The sequence below is a fragment of the Sarcophilus harrisii genome, chromosome 1, assembly GCF_902635505.1.
Source record: "Sarcophilus harrisii chromosome 1, mSarHar1.11, whole genome shotgun sequence".
Taxonomy (NCBI): Eukaryota; Metazoa; Chordata; class Mammalia; order Dasyuromorphia; family Dasyuridae; genus Sarcophilus; species Sarcophilus harrisii.
This window is the reverse complement of record NC_045426.1, coordinates 344,200,624-344,227,347: the sequence shown is the minus strand read 5'-3', so window position 1 is coordinate 344,227,347 and position 26,724 is coordinate 344,200,624. Positions and strand designations below refer to the sequence as shown.

Genomic DNA, 26,724 nt, shown 5'->3' with positions numbered 1-26,724 from the left:
AATTGGGGTTAATTGACTTATCCAGGGTCACACAGCCAGGGAGTGTTAAGTGTCTGAGACCAGATCAGAACTCGGGTTCTCTTAACTTCAGAGCTGGTGCTCTATCCACTGCCCCATCCAGCTGCCCTGTGACTTACTCTTTGATAGAGCAATACCACTGATGGGATTGTATCTCAAAGAGATGATAAAAAATGGAAAATGACCCACATATACAAAAATATCTATAGCAGTTTTTTTTTGTGGAAGCAAAAATTGGAAATTAAAGGGATACCGGTCGTTGGGGGAATGACTGAATAATAAGTTGTAACGGAATATAATGGAATATTATTGTTCTATAAGAAATGTTGGGCAAGTTGATTTTAGAAAAGCCTGGAAAGACAAGAACTGATGCTGAGTGAAGTGAGCAGAGCCAAGAGAACATTGTACACAGCAACAGCAAGATTGCATTAATTAATCATGGGAGACTCACCTCTTCTCAGCAATGCAGTGAAACAAGACAATTCTAAAAGACTTGGAATGGAAAATGCCATCCACATCCAGAGAAAGAACTAGGGAGATTGAATGCATATCAAAGCATAACTATTTTCACTTTTCTTTTTGTTTGTTTTTTTTCCTCATGGTTTTCCCTTTTGTTTTGACTTTTTTTTTCACAACATGATAATATGGAAATATGTCCCAAAACAGCAATCTGATACAGGTTATCTATGTTCAAATATTTAAAACATATTTCCATATTAACATGTTGTGAAAGAAAAAGTATGCTTTGATCAGGTCCTCCTGACTTTAGGGCCAGTGTTCTATCCACTGTGCCATTTTTTCTTTCTTTTTTCTGTTTCTTTTTTCTATAATGTATCTATCACTGCATCCCCCAGTCCCTAGTACAATGCCTTTCCCATAATAGGCACTTGATAAATCTTAACTGAAATCCCTCTTCACCTCTCCCATCGCCACCTGTATGTGTATCTGTAGACCACTCCCCGTGTAAATTGTCAGCTCTTGCTGGACTCTCATTTGTCTTAGGACCTGGGGATGAGGTGAGATCCAGAGAGCACAGTTCAGAAAGCAGCAGTGGTTTGGGGGATATCAACAGAAGAAAGTGAGTTTAGTCCTAAAAGTGTTGGAAGTGTGAATGGCTTTTGTCAGTTGAAGGTGGTAAGATTAGTTCTGTTAAACAAGAAACGATAATACCCCCACACCCAGTCGAGGGTTGATTGGAACAAGCTCTGTTCCACCTGAGCCTTTATAGGACTCACCTGGCCACACTTGCTTCCGGTCCCCCTTCTTGCAGAGAGGAACTGGATCCTGCCGCTGCTCCAGATGGGGCTGACTCATCAGCCCTCCTCCTGAAGGACTGGCTTCTCTGGACCTGCCTCAGCACGCTGCTTTTGATATCCAGTAAAGTCGACATGACTGTTCTCCAAAAGGCTGGTTGAAGAAAAAGAGACATAGGGTTAATCCAAGAAGTCCCAAAACCTACAATTAATTCGATACCCATCTATTAATTGCCACATATGGAAGCTACAATACTGGAGGCTGGGAATAAAAGACAAAAAGGAAACAGTCCCTGCCCTCAAGGGGCTTACATTTTATTGGAGAAAAGCGATATGTATTTAAGTTAGCAAATTATATGATAATAAATAGGAGAACATTAACAATTTGGATATTAGGAAAGGCTTTTCACAGCAAGTATCACCTGAGCTGAGTTTTGGAAAAAAGCTAAGGATTCTAAAGAGTCTCAGATGAGGAGGGTCTACATTCCAAAAATGGGGGAATGAGGGAATGTTAAGTTCAAGGAATACCAAATAGGCTGGCTTAGCTGAGAGCTAAAACAATGATCTTCAAACCAGTAATTGTGGGAACAATGCCCTGGCCCCAAAGTGTGATCAGTCAATCTGAAGGTGGGAAAATAAATTGTGTCCACTCTCCCCACAACAGCCAAAAATGGGACATGTCTCCAAAGAGGAAACCTTCATTTTTTCTTCTTCCTCCTCTTTACTTCCCCAATTCCCACTCATGCTCCTCAAAGAGATATTACTACTTAGCCCCTACCCAGGCATCCAAAGCAGCAGCTGTGTCAGCACCATTGGAAACCCCCCCACAGCAGCCCTCATACCCACCCTCTGTCTCCAGATCCGCAGCAGAGGGCAGTGATTGATGACTAACGGCCCCATCCACTCCTTTTTTTCTTTTGAGTGGAGTAGGATAAACAGACATGTTTGGGTTGTGCTCTTCACAGCCATTCTTTTCCTCCAAAACCACCTCTTCCAAATTTTCCATTACTTTCAAAAACGCCAACATCCCTCCATTCACCTGCCTTCTCACTCTCCGTCATTCCACATCAGCCATCAGGGGCCAAGTTTTGTGCTTTCTACTTCTTCTATGTCTCCAATATCTAGCCCCCTTTCTTTATTTATCTCTTCATCCCTAACCTTTTAATTAGCCTCCTGCTGATCCATTCCCCATCCAGATGCCACAATGATTGGCCCAAGGTGTGGGAATGATCATGTCTCTCTCCGACTCATAAAATAACAATGGTCTCATATTGCCTCTAGAATCAAATATTATGACATCTTCATCTCATCTTTTTACATTTCTGTCTTTTGTGCCTTATAATGCATATAATTAGTAGTTTAGTAACATATTCACACATAATTTATAAATAAGAAAATATGTATTCATATTCTAAATATTTTACTGACACGAGTGTATGAACATAAAAGTTTTGATACAACTGAAATAGAGTATGTGAAGGGGAGAACTGTGAAATAAGTATGGAGAGGTGGCTTGGAGCCAGATTGAGAAGAATTTTCAAACCCAAGATAAGAATTTTTTATTTTATCCTAGAAGGTCATAGAATATTCTTTTTTTAAAATAGCTTTTTATTTACAAGTTATATGCATGGGTAATTTTTTTTAGCACTGACAATTAAAAAACCTTTTGTTCCAACTTTTCCCCTCTTTTCCCTCACCCCTTCCCCCATATGGCAGGTAGACCAATACATGTTAAATATGTTAAAGTATAAGTTAAATACAATATGTGTATGCATGTTCAAACAGCTATTTTGCTTTCTAAAAAGTCGGACTTTGAAATAATGTACAATTAGCCTGTGAAGGAAATCAAAAATGCAGGTGGACAAAAATAGAGGGATTGGAAATTCTATGTAGTGGTTCATAGTCATCTCCCAGAGTTCTTTTCCTGGATGTAGCTGGTTCAATTCATTACATAGAATATTCTTTAGCTTGGAAGTAGCATGGTCTAACCGTGCTTTTAAGAAGAATATTTTGGCACCCTCAATCTCTTTTTAGACTCTCCATTTTATTGTTTTCATAGAAACCCTAGCACTTTGGAAGATGATTTCTCACTGGCTACCCTCTTCCGGGCTGGTGTCTTTACCCTTGCTCACTGATACACTGAGCCACGAAGACAAACGTACACGTTCGTTGTTCTTCACTTTATTATTTTTACATTATCTCTTTGTTTTTATTACTGAGCATCCTCTTCTCCTTTGAGGTTCATTCTATCCAGTCATATCAAGAGCCAAGGATTCTAAAAGCTATCGTCTTAGGCATTTAATGACTTCCAGCTCATTCTCTCTTTTTAAAAGAATTCAGTACTGAAATGGCTTTGTTTTTGTCCTTTGAAAAATGTTTTATTCATGCCCTTTTCAACATATTGTCAAATGACATTAAAGAAAAAAGCATTATTATCTGCTTTGCCATTGAACTGTAAAGACCACAGAACTTTTCCATCTGGTTTATGTTATGAGATAACCAAAAGTTACAGGAGGGATGACCCTGAGCTCCAAATAATAAAAATTAATAAAAGGAAATAAAAAATTCCCATCACACTTGCAATAGAGACTTTGCATGGGTATTGCCTATGCCTCTTTGTTTATCATCATTCATGCCCAATCAGTCCTTAACTCTGGGTCACCCCCTGCCCACCCACCCACAGCATTTGCCTGGTGGGCTCATTCTCCCACATTTCTATCTCAATAGCTTTTGTTCTTCTTTGATAGATTCTTTTTTTCCTCCTTCTCACTGGTTATTCCATATATTATTTTTCTGTCTCTGTGTGTCTGTCTCTCTCTGTGAGTTTCTGGGTGCATATTTATGCCTCTCTCTTTGTCTCTCTTTCTGTCTCTGGTTCTTTGTCTCTCAGTTTCTTTCTCTCTCTCTCTGTATGGTTCTTTCTGTCTCTCTGTCTGTCTTTGTCTCTATTTCTGTTTCTCTGAGTCTTTCTGTATGTGTATGTCTCTCTGTTTTTATCTCTCTCTGTCGAGCCTGTGTGTATGTGTCTCTCTTTCTCAATACCTCCAACATTACCTTGCCTTCAGCAAAGGTTGTCTCCTACCTTACTGAAAAATAGGAGCCATCTGCTGTGACTGTCCTTTTCGTTCTACTTCATACATCAAAATCCTAAATCTTCCCCTGCCTTTTCCTTTATTCCTTACTTTGATAAAGAGGTAGTTTTCCTTGAACAAGGTTCTGTATCCTATAGCTTACCTAAGGACCTTGTCTCCTTAAAAATTCCTTGACCTCTCGACTTTAATTTCTTTGCATCTTTCATCTCCTTCCTTCCTTCCTTTCCTCTTCCCACCCCCATCCCCACCCTCTCTCTATTTTTTCCTGGCTCTCTATTCCAAGCCATATTCCACTTTATCCCATCCTCACTTGATCCAGACATCCCCTTAAGTTATCTATCAGTCTTGATTCTTCCCTCACTGACAAATTCCTAAAAAGTTTTGTCTACATTTCACAGCTGGCTCTAAGCTAACCCCTACTTCTTGACCACCTCATTTACTTCTCAAGCCCTTACAATCGGACTTCAATCCCAAACTTCTCTTCCCTAAGAGGTTGCCACCTTTTAATCAGTCCAAGGCTTCCCTCCTCCCCCTGGGCCAGTTCTCCTCTTTCTTCATATCTCTAAAGTTGTTTAGTCTGTGGACTCTTCTCTCTTCCTCTCTTTTCCTCCCACATCTTTTAGGACATAAGAAAGATAAGAAAGATCAATTCTTTCAAGGTGATCTTTACAGCTCACTCTCTACTGGAGCCCAAAATAGCCTCCTTACATCTGTGCCTATTTTCCTGACTTGATTCTATATCCCTATTTTCTGCTTTAGATGACTTTCCTTCAAATTCTAATCAATCTTTAGGCTCTATGTGAGTCATGGCCCCTCCAGGGAGCCTTCTCAGAGGACTCCAAGCCATTTTCCACCTTCCACTCCACCCTTCTGAGTCTTTAGCACCTAATGCTTTAGTAGGGGGGAAATCAGAGAACTTAGGAGTTGAAAGTTTTGAGAAAGAAGGGCCAGCAAATATGATCTGTCTCTCCAGGGGTTCATGGTCCAGGAAGCATAGAGAAAAACACTCATTTCCCAGCAAGAGGATTTCCTAAGTACATCCCAGATGAAGCTCAGCAGGGGAACTGCCATCAGCACCTGAAAATGCTAGCGAAATGGACTGCCATTAGCAGGGAAGCTTATTTGGGGGCTAAGATTGGAGCTGTTGATGAATGTTTCCATGTCACTTACTTTTTATCAGCTGTCCCCAGGAGGGAAATGGGCTTCTTACTTCCACTAATGGGCCCTATTCTTCACTCGTTCTATCTTCCCTCCTCCCTTTCCTTCTCTTTTAATCAAAACTCAATACACGGGGATTTAGGGGAAGGAGACTTCAAGATGCTATTTCTCCAAATGTCTAGCAGCTTTGGCTCCTGAAAGAGTTAAGTGGAATTCCTCAAAGGGTTCAGGTTGGATGGGTTGAATTTAGTCTGCACTTAATCTAGGGAGATGGGGAATAAGAGAAAAGCCTCTTGTGAAGCAAGGGATGGAGGAAATCTTGCACAAGATAATGCCTTTAATACCTATACATATTTGTATGGTATAGCATATTACGGTACCATGTACTACCTCCTTACAATCATCTGCCAATCCCTAGATGATTATCCTGACCCTTTCAAAGCTGTTAATTCTTGACTCACAATTGTTTTCTCCACTTCCATCCCCACCACTATTTTTGAGGACTTAAGCATTTGTATTGATAACCTGACCACACCAGTCTTTAGCCTCCTCAAGTCCACCAACTTCTCCCTCCAGCCTCACTTCAACCACTAAATTTAATCCACTCCATCTCCAAGAAATACATCGTTGAGAAGGGAAGAGGGAGAAAAATTTGGAACTCAAAGTTTTTCCAAAAATGAATGTCAAAACTCTGAGGTACCACCCTACACCTCTCAGATTGGCTAAGATGAAAGGAAAAGATAATGATAAATGTTGGAGGGGATGTGGGAAAGCTGGGACATTGATAACATTGTTGGTAGAGTTGTGAACGGATCCAACCATTCTGGAGAGCAATCTGGAACTATGCCCGAAGGGCTCTCAAACTGTACATACCCTTTGATCCAGCAGTGCTACTACTGGGCTTATATCCCAAAGAGATCTTAAAGGAGGGAAAGGGACCTGTATGTGCCAAAATGTTTGTGGCAGCCCTGTTTGTGGTGGCCAGAAACTGAAAGTGAGTGGATGCTCAACAATTGGAGAATGGTTGAGTAAATTGTGGTATATGAATGTTATGGAACATAATTGTTCTGTAAGAAATGACCAGCAGGACTTTAGAAAAGCCTGGAGAGACTTACATGAACTGATGCTAAATGAAATGAGCAGAACCAGGAGATCATTGTATCCAGCAACAAGATTATGTGATAATCAATTCTGACAGAAGTGGCTCTTTTCTTTTTCTTTTTTTTTTTCTTTTTTGCTGAGTCAACTGGGGTTAAGTGACTTGCCCAGGGTCATAGCTAGGAAGTGTTAAGTGTCTGAGGTCAAATTTGAACTCAGGTCCTCTTGACTTTAGGACTGGAGCTCTATCCATTGCACCACCTAGCTGCCCCAGAAGGGTCTCTTTTCAACAATGAGATGATCCAGGCCAGTTCCAATGATTTTGTGATGGAGAGAGCCATCTGTATCCAGAGAGAGGACTGTGGGGACTAAGTGTGGATCACAACATAGAATTTTCACTCTTTTTGTTATTGCTTGCTTGCATTTTTTTCTTTCTCATTTTTTTCCTTTTTGGTCTGTATTTTTTTTTTTGTGCAGCACAATTGTGGAAATATATATAGAACTGCACATGTTTAACATATTGGATTATTTGCTGTCTTGAGAAGGGGTGGGGGAAAGGGAGGGAAAAAATTTGGAACACAAGGTTTTGCAAGGGTGAATGTTGAAAATTATCTATGCATTTGTTTTGAAAGTAAAAAAACTTTAATAAACATTCGTTAAATTATGTATGTTTTGAAAATAAGGAGCTTTAATTTAAAAAGATTAACAAAAAGAATTTCAAAAATTATTTTTACTTATAATTGGAAAAAATACAGTATTATTAAACTTAAATATAAATAGACAAAAAGAGAAATGTATCATTAATATCCATGTTTTGACCACTATCTTGAATCCTTCCAGGTCTTCTATCTTTTCACTCACATTAAACCTCCTCTTTTCCCCTTATCCTAACCTCTGATCCCTTGACCCAATGCTTTTTATCTAGCTCATCTCTTTCTGCTCTGGCTTCACTTGCTTCCATGTCTGGTTTTGTCCCCTACTGTCTATCCCTTTAATGCCTCATTAGCTACTTACTACTCTAGAATCCCTTTCTGCCCGTGCCCAATCCTACCAATCCCAATCAATACGTTTTCATTCCAAACTCTTGCCATCTAATTTTTCTCCTCCTGTTCCAGCACCATTTAGTATTGATGGAAAAAGTAAAAACATCAAGCTGGTTTTATACACTTGTGAATGCATAGGCTCTTTACAATCCCTCTTCTCTGTCTCCATCAACTCCTTTTCTCAGAGCCCATGGAGACCTTTTGTAAGAAGTTCAAGTCAAGTCAACAAGTATTTATTAAGCTCCTACTATGTGCCAGGTACTAGGGAGGCAAAAAAAGACAAAAACATACTCCCTAGTCTCAAGGATCTCAGTCTAATCGGGGAGACAATATGCAAACAAGATGTATACAGTATAAATTGGAAATATCAACAGAAGAAAGGCACTAGTATTAAGGGATATCCCTGTAGAAGATGGAATTTTATTTGGGGCTTGAAAGAATCCAGGGAAAGCAAAGAGATAGAAATGAAGAGGGAGAGAATTATAGACATTATGAAAATGCCTAGTCTGGAGATGAAGTGTTTTGTGGAGGAAGGAGACCAGTTACTGGTCCAAAGAATTGTGGAGGAAGTTAGATTTCCCAACTTTGTCTTCTCTATTCTGTAGCGAGGAGGGAAGTTTCTTCTAATGACTCTACTCCTCTCTGCTCTTCCCTGCCCCTTGTCTCATCCTACTTTCCTAAGAAGACAGAGGTCACCTGATATGAATCCCCTCAGTTCCTTTTTTCTACTCCTTAAAACCTTTCAGCATCATCACATTCTCTCCCCTCCTTTCTTCTTGTTATAAAAGAAGATATATCCCTACTAGACTGGTATATTGGAAAGATTACAAGTATTAGTCACAGGACCTGAATTTGAATGCAGTTTTGCCCTGAATGGCTTTGACAGGCCATTTCGCCACTCTGGGCACTTGGTCATGCATCTGTACAATAAGGGAGTTGGACTAGATCATTCCTGACCACGTAATTCCTTCAGTGCTTTAATCCAAATCTGTGGTTCTGTGTTCTGTTTTTGGTCTTCTTCTCTCCCTACACTCCCTTGGTCATCTTATTCACTGTCTCTCCAGTTGCCTCTGTTTTAGTCCTTACTTCCTTTGGAGCTTCACATCCACAGCTCCCTCTCCCTTTAATACAGGTTGGTCATCAATACTTCCAACTCAACATGTCCAAAATCTACTTTATTTCCTTCCTCCTTGAATCTACCCCTCCTTCTATTTCTTTCAGTGGTACCATCCTTCCTCCAATGTTCCATGTTCATCTGTATATTGGGGATAATGAGAGCACCTACTTCACAGGACTGTGAGGATTAACTAGTGTAATATAGATAAAGTGCTTTGCAAAAGTTAAAGCATTATACAAGTCTTTGCTGTTAATATTATTATTGTTATTATTATAGCCTCCTCAAATCCTCTCTAAAATAATCTTTGAGAACAGAAACTATTGGTATTTTTATGTAACTGTCCCCAGCTTTATTCGCCACAATGCCTTGTACACACTTAATAAATGTCTGTTGAATTGAATTGACAGCTCCCTACCACTACCAGAACCTCCACCCTACCACCCTCACCATCAAAGGCAGGCATTTATTTCCAACAGGTAGAATGGACTATTTCCACTTTTCTCCAGATGAGTCGGGACCATAGCAAAATGTACAGAACGAGGGGCTACCATTTCCAGATGACACTGTACAATTGCATCTAGTCCTGGAACACCACAAGACCTTTTCAATGATATCCATAAGCTGACCACCCACATGGGAATAACCCAAGTGGATGAAGACTGCCTGGAGACCAAATTATGACATGCAGCTGGATGAACAGCTCAGTGAATGGTCCATCATTTCTCAAACGGGTGCTGTCTTTGGGCAATGGGCCAGGCCAGGACCGAACAAAGAAAAGAATGAACTTAGTCACATATGGGAGAATGTCTAACACTTCCAACAATTCCAGACTGCTCTCTAGGAGAAGAGTTCATTCAGAAGAAATGTCCTACGTATTGGGGAGATTTCTCCATAGAGAATGCAGAGGAGGATGTGGACAAGAGCCAAAGGATCAGAATGTATGACTGAGTCATGGTCTGTACTAGAAGAGGTGAAAGGAGCTTCCTTGATGACAAAATATTGTCTAGAAAACTCTTGCAATGCTGAAGGCATAAGCTACACCCAGCTACTCCCACTAATGGAGGTGAGCCATGGCAGGCAGAATATAAATCACAGATACACAGAATTGCAGGACCGGAAGAAGTCCAGTCTAAGCTTTTTATTTCACAATATGGGAAAAAATAAAAAACTGGGGTCCAAACTCACATAGTGAATAGGTGGCAGTTCCCTGTTCCCAGCACACTGTTTATATTTGATTTGAGAATAAATTGTGCTTGGTACATAGTAGGTGTTTAATAAGTGTTTACTGATTGATTATAGGATCTCCTTCCCCATCCCCATCCCCATGCCAAGTGATTTTTAAAATTATGCTAATCAGACTAAGACACAATGAATTTATCTTTCTTGAACCCACATCCACTAATGACTGGGAGAAAGAAGGGAATGGTGAGTAGATGGAGGTTGAGCTAGTTATTAAATGCTTGTTACAAGTAACTAGCCCAGGAAACCTAATCTCACTTGAGAGGTAGCCACATTGTGAAGCATTTGTCAGAGCCAAGATGTCTGGGTTGCTATGACTTAGACAACTCACCCAAACCTATCATCTGCTCTCCCTGTGCTGAGCAAGTCAGTCTGGGCTATTTGGAACTTGTACTGCTTCAGGACCCCGCACATAAGCTCTCAAACTCCTGAAAAGCTAAATAGGATGAATGCAGAGTGCTGGACCTAGAGTCAAACTCTAGAGTTCAGATCTCAAGTCTAAATACTTTCTAGCTTTAGGATCCTGAGTCATCACTTATCCCTCCTGCACTGCAGTTTTTCCATCTGTAAAACGGGGATGATACTGCCTGTTAGGGGTGTTATGAGGAAATCAGTTTGAAGTATTTAATAAATGTGAGCTGCTTTTATTAAAGGACAATCCATGCTTTTCAGAGCAACTTCTTCACGGTTACATCTCTTCCTCAGAACACCTCTGAGGAGATCATTCCCATTTCCCTGATGGTCACACAGCTGTACCTGATTCCTCCAGCAATCACCTCTCAAAGAGAAGTAGTGGGGATAAAATGAATAGGTTTACAAATTTAGAGCTAAAGGGGAATATTGAGGCTTAGTTCAACCCTCTCATTTTTGAGGAGTTCAAAGAGACTGTCTCAATTTTAACAAGTTGGGTTTTTTTGTGGGGGTGGGTTGGTCAGGTACCTACTATGTGCAAGGCACTATACTAGGCACTGAGGAAATAGAGAAAAATGGACTGTATCCTCAAGTTTATATTTGATAAATTCTCTTTTTTTATGGATATCTTTTGTTTTAACATCTTTATTTTCAATATATCTCTCTCTACCCAGAGAGCCATTGCTTGGTAACAAAGATTAAAGAAGGGAGGAAAAAAACAATTTTGCAAAATTAACCCACACATCAATGGTGTACGACAGCATATGCAATAATCCATACCCAAAGGCCCTTAGTTCTGCAAATAAGGAAAAGAGAGACATTTCCTCATTTTTTTCCAGCGCCAATCTGAAACTCATATTCTAATATAAGATTAATGAACCTGGAATGAAAGCCAGTTTAAATCTAGTTCTCATGCCCCAATTGATAAATAATCAAAAGATATGAACTATACCCAAAAGGCTATAAAATCATATATCCTTTGACCTAACAATACCACTACTAGACATGAATCTCAAAAGAGAATTAAAAAATAAAAGGAAAAAAATCTATATGTACAAAAGTATAGCAGCTCTTCTCAGGGCAAAAAATTGGAAACTGAGGGGATGCGTATCAGCTGGGAATAGCAGAATAAATTGCGGTATGTGATTATGATGGAATATTATTGTTCTATGAGAAATGATGGGCAGGATCTTCTCATAAATACCTGAAAAATCTTCCATGAACTCAAACAAAATGAAATCTACTGAGTACAAAGTAATAGCAATGTTCTGGGATGATCAGCTGTGAATGACTTTACTATTCTCAGCAATACAATGATCCACAACTACTCTGAAGGACTTATGATAAAAAGCCTACCCATACCCAGAGAAAAAACTGATTATGTCTGAATACAAATTGAAGCATTCTCTCTTTCTCTCTCTCCTCTCCCTGTCTTGCTTTCTCCCTCTCCTCTTCCCTCCCTCTCTCTCTTTCTCTCTTCCCCTCCGCCTCCCTCTCCCTCCCTTTCCCCCCTCCTCTTTTTCTCTCATTTTTTATTTTCTTGAGGGTTTTTTAAAGGGGGGAAATGGATGTTTTTTTTTTCACACCATGATTTTTATGGAAATGTTTTGCATAATTTTTTAAATGAAAAAAATCCTAGCTCCGACACGGACAAAGCATTATTTTCTCCGTGGAATGAGGCAAGAGTTAATCTTTAATTTTAAGATCCGTAAAGCACGTTCCCATATGTTATCTCATTTGATTCTTGCAAACACCCTGTGTGTCAATCACCCCACTCCTTTTTACAGAGGAGGAAACTGAGGTCCGGAGATTAAGTGCCTTCTCAGGCTCACGCCTCTGGTAACCTCCCGAGCGGGTCCCGACTCTGGTTTTTCCTGGCTCTGAGCCCACAGTAGTGCGGCTACCCCCACGCTAAGCTGCCTTCCATTGTGGCCAGAGATTTGGGGGGTCCCTGGGGAAGGGGGCGGGGAGGCAGGGCGTCCCTTCGAGCTTTAAATGTGACGAGCCGAAGCCCCGCGGCCCCGGACTGTGCCGGCCGCCCGGGGGAGCGGGACCGGTCCGGCTCGGACTGTCTGGGAAGCCGGCGGCCCCTCGGGATTTGCGGAGCTGCTTACTCCCCTCAGACTGCAATTATCACCAGAAGCCCGCGCCTCTGCCTGCTGTGAGGGGGCAGGGGATGTTTCAACAACTTTTTAGGCTTTCTTGGCACCCTTGCCTCTTAATTGCATTTCGAGCAACAATTAAGTATTTAAATAAGAGCAGACCCTTGCTGATTTTCACGGAGGAGCTGGGAAATGGGGAAGCTAAAGAGGGCTATTACTGAATTAACACAGGATTAATTGGCACACGCTTTGTGTAGACACATTACCCTTCCCGCAAGGCCCTCGGATTGCTGTGAATAGCATCTTAATTTGAAATTGCTTCCTAGGAGGGGTAAGCCGGGTCTTTGTTTGCTTTGTCAGGCTTCTCCGCTGAGGAGGCTGCTCTGCAGCGGCTGCAGCCTCTGAGAAAGGGAGGAAGGAAGGGAAGGCAAGAAGGGAAGGAAAGGAAGGGAGGAAGGACAGGCAAGAAGGGAAGGAAAGGAAGGGAGGAAGGACAGGCAAGAAGGGAAGGGAGGGAAGGCAGGCAGGCAGGGAAGGGAAGAGAGAAAAGGCAGGGAAGGGAAGGGAGGAAAAGCAGGCAGAAAGGGGAGGAAAGGGAGGAAAGGGGTGGAGTGAAGGCAGGGAGCGGGGAAGGTCGGGGAGGAAGTCAGACATCCAGCCACAGACTGGAAGAGCATTAACTCTTTGAGGGACCCAGCTATTAGAAAGCCTTGTCTTACACAGATAGCAGGAGAGAGTTGGTTAGTCGGTCAACAAGCATTTATTAAGCTACTTGCTGGTCCTTGCGCTTAAGAAGCTCATTCTAATCGCATCCTAATAGAACTTTGCCTTCTCCTGTGTGCTTGTGAGATGAGCTAGCTTTGTTTTTTTTCTTACCCTCAGATGTGCTGAGGGTAGCTGGAGGTTTACTGTTGGCAGGTGAATTGGGGACAGGTCTTCTCGGCACTTTATTTTTATCAGATCATGATAGCTCTAGATCAGGAAGAGACTTCAGAGGCCATCAGCTCTAATCATGAAGAGGGAGAGGTTAGATGACTTGGATCACGCAACTAGTAAAGGTCTTGGGTAGGAAGGATTCAAACTCGGATCTTCCTCACTCTAGCTCCAAAACTTTATCTACCAAGCTTCCTGTTTCTGTCCCAAAAGTCCTGTTTTACTGTTTCTTCATCATATTCCATTTTGAATCATACTCATTTGTGCATGTGGTTTCCTTGACTCAAGTCTCCCACTGCAATCCATCCTCCCTTCAGCTGACAAGTGATGTTTCTAAAGCCCAGGTTTTGCCTGATCCCCTATTTAAGCTCCAATGGTTCCCTATTTCCTCCAAAACCCTCAGATGGGCTTTTAAAGCTCTACCCTCTGGCCTCTTCCTATCTGTCCAGTGTTCTCGCACTTTATTCCCTACTAAATACTCTCTGTTCCATTTGCACCCAGAGAGGCCTGTGGACCAGAGAGGACTATGGATCACAACATAGTATTTTCACTTTTTTGTTATTGTTTGCTTGCTTTATGTTTTCTATCATTTTCCCCCTTTTTCATCTTATATTTCTTATATAGCACAATAGTTATGGAAATATGTATGGAGGAACTGCATGCGATTAACAGATATTGAATTTATTGCCATAGAAGGGAGGGGGTGGGGAGAAGGAAGGGAAGAAATTTGGAACTCAGGGTTGTGCAGAGGTGAATGTTGATGATTATCCATGCATGTGTTTTGAAAATAAAAAGCCTTTATAAAAAAATAAATTTTAAAAAATACTCTGTTCCATTAACCCTAGACTTCTTGCAATTTCTCACACTTGACATGCCATTTCCTCTCTCCTGACATGTGTCCCATGTCTGTAATGTTCTCCTCATCTGTCTTTCCTCTCTCCCTTCAGTCTCAGTTCAAAATCTATCTTTTGCCAGCTTTTCTTGGTACTTTCTTCTCCCCTCTCCCCCACTCAATTTGAGTGTCTTTTCTTTGAGATATCTTTCCATTTGCTATTGTACATACATAATTGTTTGTTTCATTAAAATGAGTTTCTTGAGGTCAGGGACTTTGTTTTTGCCTTTCTTTGTATTCCAGAGCCTAGCAAAATGCCTGACACAGAATAAACAATGAATGCTTGTTGATGATGGATGATACTAGTCTCTTCCTCAGGGGAATGGGGCAGTGGGTACAGATTCCTGCCTACTTCCTTAGCTCCCTCTCTGCTATCCCCGGACTTCATGACTGTCCTAGGAAAAGTGAGGAAGGACAAGAAAGAATGTAGAACTGAGAAGTAATCAGAACCTCCACTGGAAAAGACTTGGTGTGAGAGGGGGGCTGGGGACAGGGGAAAGTAAGAAGTCCCCCAAACTCTAGCGCTCAGTGGACAGCCACACTTCCCAGATTGCCAACATCCCCTACTTCTGATGCCACATGGATTCGTGCCTCTCTTCATTCCTGGGAGCCTAATGACAGTCTGATTCAGAATGTTCCCATTAAAAATGTCAAGGCTTTCCAGGAAACAAGGTGTGAGGTCAGGCAGGCGCCGGTCTCCACACTGCAGCTACAGGTGATAGATTTACTATGTCCACTCATTCTGTCTTAGAAAAAAAAAACCTGCCCTTTCTGAGGGCAAATTATTCTGGGCTGAGGAGTAGCACACATGGGAGTAGAACATAGCCTGCTCTATAGGGGAGGGTCGGTCCCACCCCAGAGAGCTCCCTGACCGACAAACTCTTCTAAGCCCTCACTGGATATCACTTTACATGATTTTCACAGGCATGAATCTTGTGTCTCTAAGGGAGGACATAGATGGCAACTGGGAATCAGAGTTTAGAGCTGAAAGGGGCTTCAGAAATCACTTGGGCCACCCTTATTTTGCAAATAAAGAAACTAAGGTCCCTAAAAGTTATTCATTCAAGGTCACAGAGGTAGGAAGTGGTGGAGTTGGGTGTCAAACCTAATTGATTCCAAATCCAATACTCCTTTACTCCATCATTTTACTTCTCAACATGGCCCTTTTATTGGATGCTCACAACAGTCCTAGCAGGGAGATAGGAAAGAATCCTAAATTTGAAATGGGAGGTATCTGGGCTTGAATTCTGGTTCTGCTGACTAGTGCCTTGATTGAGGAATAAATCTTTTGACCTTTTTGGGTCTCAGTTTCCTTATTTGTAAAAAATAAAGAGGTTAGACAAGATGACCTTTGAGGTCCCTTCTGGATCTTATATCCTATGAAAATCTGTCTATCACAAGTGAGCTACTCTGCCTTCTCTTTTATCAGGGACACTTCTATCATACCTTTCCTCCCAAAGGAGAAAAAAATGATGGCCATTTCCTCACTTGGCTCAGTCTTAAGTCTCTAACCCTACAAGTTACTTCCCAAGTTTACCTATCTAAATCCTTTTTCCATATCTGCCACGGATCTATCAATCTATATTCCTTGGAGGAATTTTAGGTGATGCAGTGGTTAGAGTATGGGTCTTTCCCAGGAAGACCCAAGTTCAAATTCTACTTCAGACAGTTATTAGCTGTGTGATCCTGAGCAAGTCACATAACTGTTTTTTTCCTGTTTTCTCATCTGTAAAATGAGCTGGAGAAGGAAACGGTAAATCACTCCAGTATCTTTGTCAAGAAAACCCCAAATGGAGTCAAAAAGAGCTGGAGAGGACTGAATAGCTGAACGCTGTGGAACATCCTATTCCTTGGTCCCAGTCACAGGCTGTGGCAGTTAATAAGATAACCACTAGATGGCAGAACCGAAGTTTTGGGGTGCTGCTGGTGAAAAATAAGATCGGGATGCATATCTACCCTTTGGCCCACCAATATTACTGCTAGACTTTTATCCCAAATAGATCAAGAAAAGAGGGAAGGATCTATGGAGACAAAAATATTTCTTAGAACGTGTAAATCCTACTCTTTTCATAGAGGTAAAGAATAAGAAACAAAGAAGGTACCCATCATTTGGAGGGATGATGACTATAAATTGTTGTATATGAATGAAACAGAAAATGACAAAAGGGAAGATGTCAGAATTACCTGCAAAGAATGGAGGCAGTGACACATGAGCAGAACCAGGAGAACAGTTTATACGATAACATTATAAATACATACAATTTGTAAAGGTTCAGGACCTCTGACCAAAACAATAACCAACTATGATACCAGAAAACCTACGAGAATTTAAGGGTTGATTTCATTTCTTACTGGTTCATTAGCTTATTCAAAATAAATTTTGGTGTGGTTCCTGGTTCACTAAAAGCTTGCTGCTTGAATTTTGAGCTTAAAGTGAATACAGATTGAAGTATACTTTTCCTTTAAACTATTTTTCTTAAGTTTTTTGGAGGGGAGAGTGAAGATCTATGTTTTCTTTTGCAACATGACTTTTATGGAAATATTTTGCATGTACTTTTTCAATAGGGAGTGGATGGGGAGGGAGGAAGAGGGAATCTGGAATTTAGTTTTAAAAACAAATGTAAAAATTTGTTTTACATGAAACTGGAAAAATTATATATCTGTATTTATCTATATATTTATGCCTAGCTATCTATGTCTACATACCCCAAAAAATTAAGTACAGTTTCTGCTTTTTGGTTTGGTTTAGTTCAAATATCTCATTTTAAAAGCTTCTTCCCTGTCTACACAAAGGAATAAGGATAGGGTTCAGCAGTCCTGAAGCCAAAGTAAGAGGGAATGTTGAAATTTGGCCTGGGATCTTCAGGCTCCTGATCTTAGGAAGGAAATGCTAGTAGAATCAATGTGAAGTATCCAAACCACCCTAAGGCCACATTATAAACATCTCCCTGTCTATTCTTACCTACTGGCCTCTTAACCATCCCACCAAAGCAAAACCACTCATGTCTTGATTTCACATTTCCATGTGATTTAGTGGAAAGAAGGAATCCGAGTGACCCAAGTTTGAATTACTATGTATTTCTGAAGGCGTGTTCCTCAACATCTCTGAAACTCAGTTGCCTCATCTCTAAAATGGGAAAACAACATTTGCATTATCCACTCCATAGGATCTTTGTGAGGAATATTTCACAACATTTAAAATATTTAAATGGTCAAAGGATGTGAACAGACAATTTTCAGATGAAGAAATTGAAACCATTTCTAGTCATATGAAAAAATGCCCTAATTCACTATTGATCAGAGAAATGCAAATTAAGACAACTCTGAGATACCACTACACACCTCTTAGATTGGCTAAGATGATAGGAAAAGATAATGAAGAATATTGGAGGGGAACGTTGGAAAACTGGGGCACTGATCCATTGTTGGTGGAGTTGTGAATGGACCAACCATTCTGGAGAGCAGTTTGGAAAATGCTCAGAAAGTTATCAAACTGTGCATACCCTTTGATCCAGCAGTGTTACTACTGGGCTTATATCCCAAAGAGATATTAAAGAAGGGAAAGGGACCTGTATGTGCACGAATGTTTGTGGCAGCCCTTTTTGTAGTGGCTAAAAACTGGAAACTGAATGGATGTCCATCAGTTGGAGAATGGCTGAATAAATTGTGTTATATTAATATTATAGAATATTATTGTTCTGTAAGAAATGACCAACAGGATGATTTTAGAGAGGCCTGGAGAGATCTACATGAGCTGATGTTAAGGGAAGTGAGCAGACTCAGGAAAACATTACATACAGCAATAACAAGATTATTCGATGACCAATTCTGATGGACTTGGCTCTTTTCAACAATGATATGATTCAGGCCAATTCCAATAGACTTGTGATACAGAGAGCCATCTGCACCCAGAAAGAGAATTGTAGGGATTGAGTGTGGATCACAACCTCATATTTTCACTACTTTGTTATTGTTTGCTTGCTTTTTGTTTTTTTTTTCTCATTTATTTTTTTCCTTTTTGATCTGATTTTTCTGACAATTGTAGAAATATGTATAGAAGAATTGCACATGTTTAACATATATTGGATTATTTGATGTCTGAGGGAAGGGCTGAGAAAAGGGAAAGAGAAAAAAATTTGTAACACAAGGTTTTGCAAGAGTGAATGTTGAAAACTATGCATATTTTTGAAAATAAAAAGCTAAAAAAATTTAAAATAAAAATAAGCTTTTTAAAAAATTTTAGATCACTATGGGAATGGAAATTATTATTAGGATGCCTATGCCTAGGAGTCCTATATTTTGCATCTGTCCTATATCATCAGTCTCTTTGGTTCTCTGGGTACAATATCCAGTCCAGCACCAACCACACAGATAGATGTTATTATCTTTTAGGAAGCCTTTCCTCCAGATATCAAGAGATACTGCTTGACAAGCACCGATTTGGCTCCCAGTGGATTTCTCCCAGTTCTCACATCCTGTATTATAGAGACCTTGATTCCAGGGTTGGGCTGGAAATGTACTTGGCCACCTGGGATGGTAGAAGAAGTCACTCCACAGATTCACCTCTCCACTGACAAAGTTTAAGAGGAAGCCCTAGAAAACTGGAGGTAATCTTCCTTTTGGGGACCCTGTCCCCAACATCACCTTCTATATCCACAATTGGTCCTCTCAGGACTGAGAGTCAGGAGACTCCCACTCTAGGATGTACATCACCTCTCCTGGCCAAGTCAGCCCTCTTTTTGAATGGCAATGCCCTCATCTGCACAATAGGAGCATGATCTCTCTCCCTTCGTGTTCCTGCTCTGCCTTTCTCACAAGACTGTAGTGAAGATCAGGGATGCAAATGAAAAAGAACATACTCTGTAAACTATAAACCACGTAATAAATGAATGAAGTTACTGAGGTATCAAGCCAGGTCTCCAGTATTACCCTCCCAAATTCCTGCTTTTCCAGGACATCCAAATCACCTCTCTGCCTCTGTTCCTCTCCTGTCTTCCCAGTCTCTGTCCTCTCCAAATGCTGAATGCTTTTGGGAAAAGACCACGAGTCCACAATGAGATTGGGGTTGGGGTTGAGGTAAGAAGGGGGCAAGACAACTGTCCCAGATTCCCTAAGCAGAATGTTCTTGCTGCAAAGGGAGGATATGAGACCTGTGTAATCAGAAAGGACAACGATAAACATAAAATCCAGTTTCTTCTCTAGCCCAGCTTCCCTTGCCGCTGAGAACACATCCCTTTGGTATGGCTAAACAGCCCCAAAGGCAGGCCTGGCCTGAAAGAACTTCTCCCATGGGGTCTTATCTGTTGTGGCCAACTCTGTCCCAAGAGCTGTGTTTTCCCTCTCTGGCCCACACTCCGATTTCTACCTGACATGGAAGTATCATTCACCAAAAATCTAAAAATCTAAATCCAAAGACCTGGGTCTGAGTCCCAGCTCTGCTACTCACCGACCCTGCAGCCTGAGTAAGTCACTTCTCTGCTCCGGATCTCAGTTTCTTCATCTGAAAAATGGGTGTCACCATACTTACGCTGTACTCCTCATAAGACAGTTGTGAGGTAAGCCTTTATAAATTAGAAATATCAATGGCAATATAAACTAATTTTATGAAAGGAGGAAAAACATGGAAGGGGGGAAAGGAGAGGTGGGGACCTCTACCCACTGAGTCCAGTACTGCCCCTGGACGCTGCTTTCCTCCTCCAGATGAGGCAGGGTCACATGTTGAGCCAAATCTCCCTCGCCTGCTTCTAGAGCCTCTCTGAACCCCGTTAATCATTAAAGGATGAAACCATAAATGGGGATCATGCCCTGAAAATAAACATCAACCACTAGAGACCTAATCCCTGCAAGGTGGCTGAGTCCATTCTCCCCCCCCTCCCAGTTATATCTATGGCTATTGTACTTGGGAAGCTGTCTCTACTCAACTAGTTACCAACACCTCCATAGCAACCCCAGGTAAATATTGCCATTCTCATTAGCACCCTGTACCAGCAGGTTCACATCTTCCTATCTGAACAAGGTGTTAAATAACACGGATGATATTTGTCTCCTGGTTGGAAACTGAGAGAGATCCTATCAATCTATGAGGTGGGAGGGAGCCGGAGCAGGGAAGTCAAGGAAGGGCAGTGGCAAGGGTTCCTCCAAGGATGGAAGGGTCTTTGGGATAACTAGTTTTAGGATAGTTCTTGAACTTTGATTTTTGCTTACTCTGTGCTAGGCAATTTTGGGTGATGGAGCTTTGTAGGCAGAAAAATCTCATAACATACAGACCCACAGGCACATAAACATTCCCCCATAGAGTAAGGCGAGGGCCAGAGAACACACCTGTTTGTATCTCACTAAGCTTAAATCATCCATAACACTTCCCCTTATATAGAACAGCAGCTCTAGGGAGCCCTGCAAATAAAGAAATCCTCCATCACTCGTGCCAGACAGGAGATGCTTTGGGTGGAAGCTTTCTCTTCAAGCAAACCTTTTCCCGTGCTCTTCCAGTTCTTCACATTATATACTTCAGTTAGGTTTTAGACCAGTTTAGCTCTTCTTTCTTTAAATGAGGGAAATCAAGGTCTCTACAGGGAGATAGCTTCACTGGGAGGAGAGGGGGGGTCTGTAGCAGCACCAAGAAACAGTAACAGGCTGCTTCTATGATGGGATGTTGGAGCCCACAGCATTTTAAACCTTCAGACCAAAAGGTTTCCTGTAGATCAGGAAGTTCTTAATATTTTTTGTATGTTATGGTCCCCCTCAGGACTCTAGTGTCTTGTCAGAATAATATTTTGTTGCCTGTCTTCATACTTGAAGGAAGGAAAAGCAAAATTTCAGTTGCAATAGAAATATAATTTCTCTCCCATTCAAGTTCATGGGGTCCATGTTAAGAACCTTTGTTGTAAAGTGACAGTGAAAACAATTAATGCACCTCTTTCACCTTCCTTGGTAGCCCACACTGAGCTCTTCCTTCCTCTGACTCTCTCTACCTTTTAGTCTGTACCACAGAGTTAAGTACATAATGATACGTCTTTTAAGATTGTTTTCTTCATAGACCCTGGTGTGTCCTGTCTCCCCAGTCAGGCAATTATGTCCCTGAGAAGAGAATCAGCCTCTCCTCCATTCCAATATGCACATTGTCCTCCTCCTTTTCTCAGGGTAACCTCAGTAAATGTTGGCTGAATTGAACTGAATTGGGGTCCTAATGTTAGGTACAGTTTCAGAGGCAGTAGGTCCTATGTAACCACGTAGACAAGGATTTCCATCCTTCCAGGTGCCCATTCAAGCTTTTCCTTTCATCCCTTCCTTTTAATCAATCAGACATTTTCCATGAGGGGAGAGTCCCATTACTGTTCAAAGGACAGATCCTACCTCAATCTGCATGCCCAAATTTGTCACTTGGACTAGGCTATAAGGGGCAATCTGGTGTGCCAGAACAAGCCAGGAACTGGGACAACTCATAGAGAGCAAGATTTTGTGTCATCTTGGGCAATTCCCCCTTCCCTTCCTTGGGGGGTGGTCCAATATGTTCCAGTGCTGACCCTTCTTAGAGAGGAGATTTGAGGAGAATCAATGGAGCAAGATCAGAAGGAAAACAAGAATATTAGGGATAAAGGATAGGAAGTACTGTCTCTCTAACAAGTCAATAGTATGAGATATCATGGTCTTCATCAGATTGTCAAAGTGGACAAAAAAAGGGAAAATAACAAATGTTTAAGGGGGCTATGGGAAAACAGGTAATTTAAAGCATTGTTGATGGAGTTGTGGACTAGCCTGACCCACTATTCTGGAAAGCAGAACTATGAACTATGCCTCCAAAACAATTAAATTGTGAATATCCTTTTATTTAGTGATGACACTACTAGGTGCCTACCTCAAAGACGTCAAAGAGGAAAAAACCCATATCTGGAAATAATTATATCAACTTTTTTGTGATAGCAAAGAACTGGACACTGAAAGGATGTTTATCAATTGAGGAATGGCTGAACAAGTTGTGGTATATGAATGTGATAGAATACTATTATTTTATAAGAAATGATGAAGGAAGAAGTTTCAAAAAAAAAACCTGGTAAGGTTTGAATAAATATGCAGTGAAGTGAGCAGAATCTGAACAATTTATATAATAATGATACTTTAAAGCCAAACAACTTTGAAAGACTAAAGAACTCTGATCAACTCAATGACTAACCACAATTCCAGAGAACTAATAATGAAACATGCTACCTACCTCCTGATAAAGCACAGATAGAACAGACTGAGGCATTTTTTTTAAAAAAACATGGTCAACATCCCAAATTTCTTTTGCTGAACTATAATGTATGGAATAAGTTTTTGTTTTTCTTGCTTCCTTAATTGGAGTTGGGAGTGGGGTAGAAAAAGTAGGAGGTAGAGGTGATGGATTTTCATTTAAAAATGAAAAAATTTTAAAACAACAATACAACATGATAATTGTATAAATATATACATATACATATATTGAATTTAACATACATTTCTCTCATGTTTGCCATCTAGGGGAGGGCCTGGGGGAAGGGGCAGGGGAATTGGAACATAGGGTTTTGCAAGAGCTAATGTTGAAGAATTGTCCATGCATATGTTTTGAAAAATAAAAAGCTTTAATAAAACAATAACAACAGCAACAACAAAAAGATAACATGGTATTTTAGAACTAGCACTGATCCGGAAGAAAGTTGAGCTAAAATCTGATCTCCTACCCTTACTAATCCTTATTAGTTGTATCAATCAATTAGTATTTACATCTAGGTTCCAATAGTAGGAAATAATGAATTCCCCTGAAGTCATATGTGTTTAAATTTATTCTATAATTATTTAAATATGGACACTGGTTTCATCCCAATGGAAATATACTAGTATATATATATATATCATATACCAAAGAAATACTAGTCATGGGTTAAAAAATGTTTTACGTATACATGGGGAAAAAAATGAAATAATTCTTGTCCTCAAGGAGCCTTCATTCCATCAAGGAAGACAAGGACATAAATTAGTATGTCCAAAAGACCTTATTCAAATTCCTTTATCTCTTAACGTGTTTCTTCCTCAGTAAAACAGATATAATTTTTTTTCTACCTCTCAGGATTACTCTGAGTAAAAGTGTTTTATGAATTCAACCTAGGATTATTTTGACTGCCTGGAAATCTCTTTACCATCAGAGGTGGAGTCTTTATCAAGGTCAACCCCAAAATGGGAATACTCTGAAACTGGATCCTTAGTTGCAAGAGAGAACCAGAAAATACGATATATTTTCAGATTCACTTGAATTTATGTGTGCTCTGGCTTCCTCCAAATAATAATTTGGGTGATTCTAGGAAGATTTTGATTCTTCCTAGTCCTCAGGCTCTCCCTTGCCCTCTTCTTCCTCTCCCCATCTCTTTCTTGCCCTCTTCCTCTCCCCCCCCCCATCTCTGTGAAATGGGAAGAACTGTTCTTGCTCCTTTGCTCCTGCTGCGTGATATGGAGGGATGGTGATGGGGTAACTGGTCTAGCACTGAACTGAAAGTCAGGAGACCTGCATTTCCTCACAAACATGCACACACAGTCACATACATAATAGCTTTCCTCTGTGAGAGGTGGCGGGAAGAAGCAGAGTGGGTCATATTAAATTTCGCTTGACCAAATTCAGGACTGGAGGTGGTGGAGGGGGCAAGAATGTGATGGCAATGTCACCACAAAGGCTAGGATGAAACCTGTCTCCTCATCCTCCCCTGGCTTGCCTCCCCCCACCACTATGACACTCAGGGGGAGCTGGGTTGCTCTGCCCATCACAGGCTCTCATTCCCCTCTCCCCTGACAGCTTTGCTCTGAGCTAGGGTGAGCACAGCAGTGTAGATGCAACAGCTGCTGAAGCTGTTGCCAGGGCAACAGACATCCTGCCAGTGGAGTGACTGAAAGGGGACTGGACCATGTCCCAAGGGGCCTGGAGCTGTGACCCTCAAAGGGAAAGTTGCCAGAGGACAGACAGGGCTTGGAATGCAGGGACACTGGTGGGAGAGGAGGGGGCACTACCATCCTAGGGGCAAGGGCAGGGGCAGGGACTTTCTTCTAATAAATAGGAAGAAGGAAAATAGAAAACCTCTGCACAATTCCCCCTGCAACCACCAAAATGAACTACACATATTCTTGTCTTTAACCCTTTTCTCTGCATCTCTAGAACACAGAATGTTAATCTCCTCATTTAATAGAAGGGGAAACTGAGACTAAGGGCACACTATGAATTAGTGGCAGAGGCTGCATGCAAACCCACATTTTCTGAATCCTTTCCTTTCTTCAAAATCTTCAGTGAAGTGCTAGACTTGCATCAGGAAGAGCTGAGTTCTAATGCTACCTTAGATGCTTACTGGATGTGTGACTATGAGTATATTCCTTATCCTTTCTCAGAGTAAGCTGGGGATAATAATCACACCTACCTCACAGAATTGTTGTGAGATAAAAATATGTAAAAATTGAAGTGTTATATAAGCATTATTACCATTATCATTATTCCTATTCTATTATAGCCAGAAAGAAAAGGATGGAAATAATTCTTCCCATTTTTTTTCAGAAAGAGACAATGAGGACTAGAAAGCAAAAAGGTCTGCTTAATGTTGTTGGGGGAGAATCCCCAAAATATATTGGGGTTCTGGATTGGTGTCATGGGTATCCCAAAAGAGTTTGGAGGCTTAGATAATCTCCAAGTCAAGAGCCAGAGTTTTATTATAATTGTAATGCTAGTTAAAGCCGACTAAATTCCAAGAGAGAAAGATAGCGAAGAGCAGGGAGCAAGCATATAAATTTATAGGGAAAACCATTAGAGATGCAGTTGGGGAAACCAGAACAAAGAATAGAGCAGGATAAATGACATCATGGGAATGGATCAACATGATTTGTGGGAAGTTGGGTAATGGGGGTTAGCTACAACCCCCCTTCTTTTCTCACGAACCTGCAAAACATTCTTTGTTTGAGTCCAGGTGCAAGATAGCAATCCAGACTTTTGGATGACAAATCAGACATCCTTGAAGAATGGCTTAGTGGAATAAAGATATCAGGCCCAACTTTTTTTCTTTCACACACATACTTTCTCCAAGGTCATCCCTTATCACTCCCAATAGCTACATTTCTAGGGTGAATAGTCTGAAAACTAGACTGTATCATTCCCAATGTCAGGTGGTTTGAGATTTCTTTGAAAGTATTGGGGTCTTTACTACATTAGTCACAATAATTATTATTTTAAGAAAGCCAGAATACATGCATGATCGAATGGTTCTGAAATGGTCTTTCCTTCTGTTTTCTCCTCCTCTTTCCTCTCCCCATATTGGGCTACCAAATTGTACCTGTCAACAGGTAGATTTCTAGTCACTTCATTCCAGGGATCTTCTCCAGTAGTCCACAATGCCTTCTGTGACAACACCTTGAACCTCATTTCAACTGTGTAACCTTTGCTAAGTCCTTTCTCTGTTCTGAACCTTTCTTCCTCAGCCATAAAAGAGAAAGAACTGATAGAGTCTGAATATAGATCAAAGCATATTATCTTCACTTTCTTTGTTTTTTTTTTTTAACCTTTTGTTCTCTTTCTTCTTTCAAGACATGACTAACGTGGAAATGTTTTACATGATTGTACATGTATAACCTACAGCAGATTGTTTGCTGTCTTGAGGAAGAGGTAGAGGAGGCAGGAAGAGAGAAAATTTGGAACTCAAAATCTTATTAAAATAAATGTTAAAAATGGTCTTTACACGTAATTGGAAAAAATAAAATATTACATTTGAGAGAGAAAATATGAGAGAGTGAAAGAATGAGAGAAGAAAGAGAATGAGAGAGAAAGAGAAAGAGAGGGAGGAGAGAGGAAAGGAGGGAAGAGGTGGGGAGGAGAAAGAGTAGGAGGGGGAGAGATGGGGGGAAGGATAGAGGGTAGGAGGAGGAGAGAGAAACAAAGACAAAGACAGAGAATGGAAGGAGATAGAGAGAGGAGGAGGAGAAAAAGAGAGACAGAGAAAGACAGAGAAGGAGGGAAGGGAGGGAGAAAGGAGAGAGGGAGAGACAGAGAAAAAAAGAGAGAGAGAAACAGAGAGAGCGATGGGGAGTAGGGAGGGAGGAAGAGAGAGAGAAAGAGAGGATAGGCCCTGTCCTGCCCATTTTCCTGGACTTCAATGACTAGGATTGAGAAAATTGTGAGGCATGATTTCTTATACTATTAACAGAGTCATGGAAAGATGAGTTACAGAATTTTCCCATATAAGCACAGCTACAAAGGAAACAATCCACACCAACTCTCTCCAACTTTGCTACATTTCCCCCTCTCCACCACCCCACTTCCCTCTATTAACTCTCCTCCCCATGCCCCATTGTTGGAAACTTCCTTCCAGAGTGGGGTTTCTCCTGCTACC

At 40.9% G+C, this 26,724-nt stretch overlaps 1 protein-coding gene across 3 annotated transcripts in view; it reads right to left on the bottom strand.

Moving 5' to 3' along the window:
- BAIAP3 (BAI1 associated protein 3) overlaps positions 1–26,724 on the bottom strand; it is a 77,147-nt gene that overhangs the window by 30,932 nt on the left and 19,491 nt on the right. For all 3 annotated transcript variants that reach the window (XM_023497788.2, XM_031945758.1, XM_031945759.1), the window contains one exon: positions 1,254–1,425. In XM_023497788.2, the coding sequence (XP_023353556.1) occupies positions 1,254–1,408 (155 nt within the window). In that variant the 5' untranslated portion in view covers positions 1,409–1,425. The remainder of the gene's footprint in view (positions 1–1,253; positions 1,426–26,724) is intronic.